The 8,527-nt window shown below is 50.3% G+C and overlaps 1 protein-coding gene across 3 annotated transcripts in view; it reads right to left on the bottom strand.

Annotated features, from left to right (window-relative positions):
* Positions 1-5,006: 5,006 nt before the first annotated feature.
* Slc6a16 (solute carrier family 6 member 16) overlaps positions 5,007-8,527 on the bottom strand; it is a 17,034-nt gene continuing 13,513 nt past the window's right edge. For all 3 annotated transcript variants that reach the window (XM_050121488.1, XM_050121489.1, XM_050121490.1), the window contains 2 exons: positions 6,337-6,499; positions 5,007-6,163 (listed from right to left, as the gene is read on the bottom strand). In XM_050121488.1, the coding sequence (XP_049977445.1) occupies positions 5,930-6,163; positions 6,337-6,499 (397 nt within the window). In that variant the 3' untranslated portion in view covers positions 5,007-5,929. The remainder of the gene's footprint in view (positions 6,164-6,336; positions 6,500-8,527) is intronic.

Below are 8,527 nucleotides of genomic sequence, written 5' to 3'. Positions count from 1 at the left end.
GAGGAAATGTGAGAGTTTTTAAAAAATAAAAACAAAAACAGGGTCTCCAAATTTAGAATTGTAAGAACATCTCATGAAATTCTAGACGAGCAATTCCTAACCCCTTCTCCCGCCCCGCAAAAACGTAGTAGTGCTGGCAAATGCGCTGTTAAAGGGGAGCCAAGGATCTGGGGGTTAGGGTTCAGAGGATGAATAGAGGATGAATAGACCTGAGAGGAGCAGGGGCCACGTGGGCTGAGAGAGGGGCTCTACTCAGGGTTCTGATAACAGCTACTCCACGCTGCTCCAAGTGAGGTCCCCAACCTTCAGCATCACCTGCTAAGGGAGACTGGGAGATCTAAATTTCCCCAGTAGCGCACGCTTTAATCCCAGCACTCGGGAGGCAGAGGCAGGCGGATCTCTGTGAGTTTGGGGCCAGCCTGGTCTACAAGGTGAGTTCCAGGACAGCTACAGCTTCAAGGAACCCTGTCTCGAAACAGAAACAAAGCCAAACAAAACAAAACTGTGTGTGTGTGTGTGTGTGTGTGTGTGTGTGTGTGTGTGTGTGTATGCCCACATAGGATCTGGTCACAGCAAGAAATACGGAGGTCAGAGGACAACTTGCTGGGTCAGATCTCTTAGCTTCTACATCTTGTTCCCTGGAAACTCAGGTTGGCAGGTTTGTGGCACATGTCTCTGCCTGCTAAGCCATCTCACCTGCCTCTTAATTCATCTTCTTTGCTGTTTTTGGCCTCTCAAAAGCTGCAGAGGGGGCGTCTGTGAGTTCATCACTGACGGACGGTGTGCATGAAGTAGGCAGGGACAAAAGAGCAGTATACGAGGGGAAGGAGCCGTGTATTCGCATAGTGGATAAGTTGGAAAATCTCATTTGACTATGGGGAGAGGGAAGAACGGGTTACCTTGGCATGCTCTGCTTTCTGAACTCACAGCCGCTGCGCTGCAATTGCCTGCGGTGCACCTGAGCACTACTGAGCCCACCAACATCTGGTCCCACAGAGACTGCTGGGCCCACCAGCATCTGGTCCCAGTGTTAGCACATGGCCTTGATCTGCGATTTCTGTCTGCTATCTTCTGTCTGAAGTGTGAGGACCAGTGTGGGGGGGGGGGGCAGGAGGGGGAACTGAGAACCAGTGGGGGAGGCAGGAGAGGGAACTGAAGGTTGAGTAAAGAACACGGTGCACATATATGAGAATGTCATGAGACCCGGTGTTATATATGACCAATATGTATAATAAACATTTTAAAAGTTGAATGTAAAATTAATCAGCTTGTGTGTTTAACTACTAATTAATAAGAAATACATCAGCCTCCAGGGCTGGTGCTGCAGGCCTGTTGTTCCAGCCACTTAGGAGGCTGAGACTGTGGGATTGCAAATTAAAAGTCATCCTGGGCCACAATGAGACCCTGGCTCAGAAAGCAGAAACGTGTAGTTCTGGATTGATTCAGGTCACCAGGCTTGGCACCAAGCACCTCCACCCCCAGACCCATCTTGCTGACCCAAATCTAGTCTGTCTTTCCATCTCCTCCTCCTCCTTTCTTCTTTGTCAGGACTGGGGATGGAAGCTGAGGCTTTGCGCATGTTGGACAAGCCCTGCCCCACTTGTCCATGCTTGGAGGTAAACCAGCTCTCAGGAGCATCCCCGCATTCCCACACATACACACTTGTTAGCATTCAGGCATTTACACCGGCCTGCTCTCAGGGTCCTAGAGGGAGATGGCGGCAGCAGCAGGAGCCAAGATGTGACACTGTAGCTACTGCAGCCCCCAAGTAGGGCACTGTCCCTATGCGCATGTGCTACATCCCCTGACAAAAGGCAAGCCCTTCCAGTTCTCTCTCTTTCCTCTCTCTCTCTCTCTCTCTCTCTCTCTCTCTCTCTCTCTCTCTCTCTCTCTCTCTCTCCCTCAGAGGCCCCCTCTGCACCTCCCCAAAGAAACCTCCCACGTGAGCTCTGCTGCATGCTGTCTGTTGGTGTTGGACTGAAACTTCGACGGTGAGAAATGAACCACAGAGCTCAACAAACCCACAACTGGGGTACAGGGAAGGAAGTGGGAGGAAGTGTGGACTCCCGAGAGGGGAGCAGGAAAAAAAATGACAAACAGGCAGGTGGAGCTTACTTAAATGGGGAAGCTTGCGCATGTGTACAGAGCCCAATGCAGCAACGCAATGCATGACATAAGATGTAGGGTTGTAGGGCCCCCAGGCTGGCTAGGTGCCTGAATGCCAGCTGGTGGGCTGCCAGGGCGCAGGGTCAGTGTAATGCTGGAACCCTAAGAGTGATCTCGTGTTACCTCTTGGCTCCACCCGCCAAGGTTGCCTTCTGCCACTAAACCATCACAACACTCACACTCTCATACACAGCAAATGTAAAGGAAAACAATTTAAAAAGCTACCCAAAAAATCACATGATAGGGAAATTTTATGTGTTCATATTTACTGATATCAAGTAAGTACTATTTACTTTGGTCAATAATATTACTTTTGTTAGATTTTTTAAGAGGCTATAGATGCACACCAACATATCTATAGCTGAAATGATCAAGTTGACATCTGCTTCAAAATGATGCTGAAGCATGTGGAAGGCATCTTGGTCCTGAGTGGGAGGGACAGGCCACTCAGTGAGCACAGGCAATCCCTCATGCTCCTCTGTGAAGGCTCAAAGAGGCCAAAAGTCAGAGACATCGGGACTTGTTTTAGTTCATTTGAGATTGTGCTTCAAACTCAAACAAATCAGAGTTCTGCTCTCTCAAGGCTATTGTAAACAGGTGTGTCTAGACCTTCTGCTCCTGAAATAGGGAAGTAGTTTGTTCCCACCCAAAACAAAAGTCTAAGGATCCAACTGAGTCCTAGTTCCCTTTATGGAAATAACTTGGGATTCCACCTAGGGAGTGGATTGCCTACAGAAGGTTTGGTCTAGGGCATGAGCAGTGAGTGTACCCCATGACTTTCAATTTGTGTGTTAAGGCAGTCCTTTTGTTCTTCTCATACCCTTTGAAATCAGGGATATATTAACCAGTTGGGAATTAAACACAGGCGAATTTTCAGTACTCACTGAAATTCCCTCCTGATAATATTGTAATGGTCTGTCCTATCTCCTTAAGAGATAAGCCATGTCCACTCCCGGCAACCCCTGCCCTCCTCTCACCATCTTAGATTCTCACTGTCCTCTCTTGGCACACGTACCCTTCTTCTCTCCCGCTCTCCTTTTTCTGTCTCTCTTCCTCTTCTCTCTCTCTCTCTCTCCCTCTCTCTCTCTCTCTCTCTCTCTCTCTCTTTTCTCTAACTAATAAATATCCAATTCTATTATGTACGATGTGTCTGCCCATGTCCCTTCTACCTGCCGCCTGCTCACACCCCCGGGCTCTCTGCTCAGGAACTGGCAGCTGTCTCTGCCTGGGACTGGCTGCTCTCAGGGCCCACTGCCTGCCTACTGCCGCCGGGGATCTTGCAGCATTTTTAACATTTACTATATTTCTAAATTCCCACACCTCCACTCTGGAAGAAAGGTATTTTTGTCGAGGCTGGCCCCCGACACTCCTCCTTAAGATGTGTTCAGAAAGAATACCAGAATGACAATAACTCGAACCGGAAGCCATCAGGCCCTATGCGTGTTGGGGGAGGCTGGAGGTTCCTAGCAGCTAACGAAAAGCTCAGTTACATCCATGGGTGCCAGGAAATGGGCTTGAGACCAAAGGAATCCTAGAGTTATCTGGAACCTAGGACAGAACTTAGCTTCCCTGTTGCCCAGTCACACCTGTTACAGCAGCCTGGGATTTATTCTCAGGCAGTCTTGTGGCTATGTGGCCAAGGACCATGAACAAATGGCATCAGGGAAAAAGTCTGTGTGAGAAACTCAGCAAAGCCTTTGCTCCACGCGCCAGCTCCTCTGTGAGAGACTCATCAAAGCCTTTGCTCCACGCGCCAGCTCCTCCAAACCCTTGGGCTGTGCTTCATAATCCTGTTCCCATGATCGCAACCCTGAAGCTGGAACTAGACTGAGGCCGAAGGAAGGAGACCCTGCCTGCTGGTGAGAGGAGCCTCTCCATCCCTGTTCTCCTCAAGCCCTCAAAGATCTCCTGTCTTCAGAGTGCAAGTGTGGGCTGGGAACCCCAAATCCCCGACTAGGCATGTTTGGAGAACATCTATTCTCTGGCTCTCTGGGAAAGCAGACATTGCTATCCAGAACCTTCCAGGTGTCTGGTTACCTGGAAAGTAATTATCAGCTCAGTTCTGGAGTCATCTGGCCTGTTCTAGCTGGGCAGTTTTCTAACCGATTCAGATTCAACCATGAAACCTGGGCGGTGATGGCACATGCCTTTAATCCCAGTACTCAAGAGGCAGAGGCAGGGTTATCTCTTGAGTTAGAGGCCAGCCTGGTCTATAGAACTAGTTCCAGGACAAATAGGGCTGCTGCAGAAGGAGAGAGAGCACGAGCAAGGAACTCAGGACCACGAGGGGTGCACCCACACACTGAGACAATGGGGATGTTCTATCGGGAACTCACCAAGGCCAGCAGGCCTGGGTCTGAAAAAGCCTGAGTTAAAACCGGTCTTGCTGAACATAGCGGACAATGAGGACTACTGAGACCTCAAGAACAATGGCAATGGGTTTTTGATCCTACTATATGTATTGGCTTTGTGGGAGCCTAGGCAGTTTGGATGCTCACCTTACTAGACCTGGATGGAGGTGGGTGGTCTTTAGACTTCCCACAGGGCAGGGAACCCTGATTGCTCTTTGGGCTGACAAGGGAGGGGGACTTGATTGGGGAAGGGGGAGATAAATGGGAGGCAGTGGCGGGGAAGAGACAGAAATCTTTAATAAATAAATTTAAAAAAAGAAAAAATAGGGCTGCTGCACAGAGAAACCCTGTCTGGGGGGAGGGGAGTCAATGTCTCTTTTCAAGCAGCTGGGACCCTTGTTTTCCAGCCACACAACTCTGCTGGAGCTCACCCTGGTGGTTTGCAGAGGTACACATACACACAGTCTGTTAGTGCTGGAATGTAGACTTCAAAAAGGACTTTTAGAGTTTGGTACAATGGCTCAGCCTACACCTGATGACCTGAATTATTACTGGGACCACATGTTGAAAGAAAGAAACAAATCCTGCTAGTTGTTCTCTGACCTCCACATGCATGCTGTAGTGTGTGTGTGCACACACACATATAGACACACACACCACTACATATATACCAGATGATTGTTTTGTTTCTCAAGACAGGGTTTCTCTGTGAAACAGTCCTGGCTGTCCTGGAAAGCACTTTGTAGACCAGGCTGTCCTCAAATTTACAGAGATCCACCTGCCTCTGCCTCCCAAGTACTGGGATTAAAGGTGTGCGCCACCACCGCCTGGCCCACCGGATGAATTTTAAGACTCTGTGGCCTGTGATGGGGTTACTATTCTTAGCAGCAAGGATGATGCTATCCTTCCCATTTTGCTGAGGCCATTTTGAGAACATCTTGACTGAGGAGCAGGTTCTAGACAAGGCTTGGGAGCTAATCTAGCATCCGAATTCATGGGGCAGGGAGAGCACGGGAACTCAGGGCTAGATATGTAAAATGTAGCTCTAGAAAACAATGGCAGCATTGTGGAAAAGGCCAACTACTTGAGACCTTTACAGGAAAACCCCTCACACTCAGTGTGGAGCCACAGTCTGATTTATTGGCCATCAACATTGGGCTTCTCTCGCCCCCGCAGGAGACCCAGGACCAGGAGCAGGGTTGGCAGGCTACACCTGGAGCTCAGTGAACGTGCACACACACTGAGTGAGCGAGGGCTGGAGAAGTGCTATGCAGGAATGGAAGAGTCCAGCCAGGAAGGGGCTGCACAGCCATTAGGGATCTGTGGCTCCTCCCCTCCCCGGGCATCTCCTTCAGTCTACAGTGAGAGATGCAGGATGTCTGGTCCAATGAGGGAAGTTAGGGGCTCCGCCATCAGGCTGATGAGGACTTTGTTTTGTAGCCCTGTGAAATATCCTCTGAGGCCTTTTTCTTAGTCAGTGGCTGGCCACTTCCGCTGGAGAGCTTAGGGGATGCTGTAGGCCTGAAGGGAATCCCCAGGGTGAGGCAGTATGCAATGTAGGCAGGAATGGGAATGAGGACGATGACATACAGCCCGACTGTCAGAATCAAGGCCCACATTGGGTATTGTTGAACTGTCTCTTTTGACTATGGAGAGACCAGGAAAGGATATTAACACAGAAAATTCCTAGGAGAGGAAGAAGAGGTGTGGGAGGGAGAGGAGAAAGGTGAAGGCTAGTGAGCCAATGGCCAGGTCCTCAGCCCACAGGGGACTGGAAGGACCAGAAGGAACAGGAAGATCAGAGAGAGGGTACACTCACAGTGCTGGAGTTCCAGGCCGTGTAGGTGAGGGGCCTCATGCCCAGCTGAATGAAGACAGCTATTAGCAGGCCTAGCAGCACCACTGGGGACACATAGCACCATGCCCAGCCACAGATAGGGCAGATGGGGAGGCTTAGTAGCGCCATCATGTCTGCAAGGAACCTGTGGAGAGACAAGGAATATGGGCGCCAGTCCAGCCTCCCCGCCTCACAATCCTGTTATTTTCTGGCAGCTCTGGCCTGCGTTATTTCAGGTCTCCTCTTCTAGTCGGTCTTCTATCCCCCTGCAGCCCAGCACCTCCCACAGGGCCCATACCCCTCTCATTCATCCTGAGATGACATCTGTGATGTGGCAAAGACCTTTCTAGGTGCTAGGTACCCAACCTAAGCCAAGCAACGAGAATCAAGGCACTGCTGAACCCTGATGACCCAGCCTGCTTTCTTTCCGTCATAACACTCTGGATTTGAACCAGCAGCCCTTTGGTCTGGGGGGCCAGGCTCCGAGGTCCTCTTCTCTTTTCTGCCTCTGTCTGTCCAGGCTCTGCTTCAGAGCACCTTCCCCGCCACTCCTGCCTAAATTTCCATCCTCACCCTCAGTGTCTCCTCTGCACCAGGACACCCACAGGGCTGTCTGCACATATTCTACAGACCTGGGCTTTGAGAGACCTCAATATGATGAGTTCATCCCAGCACCACAATGGTTTCTGGACAGAGATGTCCTGGCACGGGGAAACTGGCACCAATATACACATAAAAGTCAGGCACACAGGTGAGATGAGAGAGTCTCAGAGGCTTGCTAGGAAGCCCATTTAGCCAAGTCAGTGAGTTCCAGGTTCAAGAAGAGACCCTGTCTCAAAAAGTAAGTGGAGAGCGACTGAGAAAAACACCTGACACATGCTCACACGCACATGGGCAGGCACACAGACACCTACACACCTACCTGACACGTGCTCACACGCACATGGGCAGACACACAGACACCTACACACCTGACACGTGCTCACACGTGCGTGCATGGGCAAGCACACAGACACCTACACACCCACACTTGAGTCTCAATAAGTGTTTGGTGACAGCCATGAAGATGGTTCATTAGGTAAAGGCACCTGCTGCCCCTGGGATCCACATGGTAGGAAAAAAAACTAAACCCCACAAATGCACTGTGTTAGTCACACATGTGCCCATAAACATACACTCACCCACAGAAGATAAATGTGGAACCATATGGGGCTTGAGAGATTGTTCAATTAAGAGCACTCATTGCTTTTGTGGAGAATCCAGGTTTGATTCCCAGCAGCCACATGGCAGCTCGCAATTGTCTATAACTCCAGTTCCAGGGCATCTGATACCCTCTTCTTGCCTGCATGAGCACCAGGCACACATGTGGTACACATATATACATACATACACACATACAGGCAAAACATTCATGCACATAAAATAATTTTAAAGTGAGTTAGTAAGGGGGAACAGACTCTAAGGACCATTTGCAAACGCCACTTCCAGCACCTTCTGCCTTGGGGCTACACCACTTGTGTGTCTTGTTAGTTACTTCTTCCTGGAGATAGGGTCTCTGTGTGGGTCAGACTGGCCATGGAGTCACCGAGATCCACCTCTCTCTGCCTCCGGAATGCTGAAATTAAAGCCTGCGCCGTCCTGCCCTCCCTGCTAAGCTTTGAGCTGCTCTCACAAAAGACCTGACACAAAGAGACTTAGAGGAGGAAAGATTTACATGGCCTTGACCCTAAGGACCCATCTTGAAGGGGAAGAAATGACCGCAGAGCTGGCTCCATCCATGGTGGCGGAAATACGGAGACCAGAGCAGACTAGAGAGGGGCTGGGTGTCACTTCTACAGTCCTGCTCCAAAGAGCCTCAAATAGCCCCACAAGACGGACACTGAATATTCAAACACTTCAGATCTGGACAGCACATGAGAGAACCCTGGGTTGGAGGCTGACCCTGCTGCCCTGTTCCCCTCCAGTCCTGAACTCCTGGCTCGGGCCACTCTCCTACCACATCTTTCTTTCTTTCTCTGGTTTGGTTTTGTTTTTTTGAGGTAGGGTTTCTCTGCATAGCCCTGGCTGTCCTGGAACTCACTCTGTAGATCAGGCTGCCTCAGACTCACAGAGATCCCCCTGCCTCTGCCTCCCGACTGCCACCATGCCTGGCTTCTCTCACCACATCACGCTA

Source organism: Alexandromys fortis, unplaced genomic scaffold, assembly GCF_014885135.2.
Source record: "Alexandromys fortis isolate MF-2015 unplaced genomic scaffold, M_Fortis_MF-2015_v1.1 scaffold_161, whole genome shotgun sequence".
In the NCBI taxonomy this organism is placed as follows: domain Eukaryota; kingdom Metazoa; phylum Chordata; class Mammalia; order Rodentia; family Cricetidae; genus Alexandromys; species Alexandromys fortis.
Note: the sequence above shows the minus strand (reverse complement) of the source record. Positions and strands in the feature narration are given on the sequence as shown.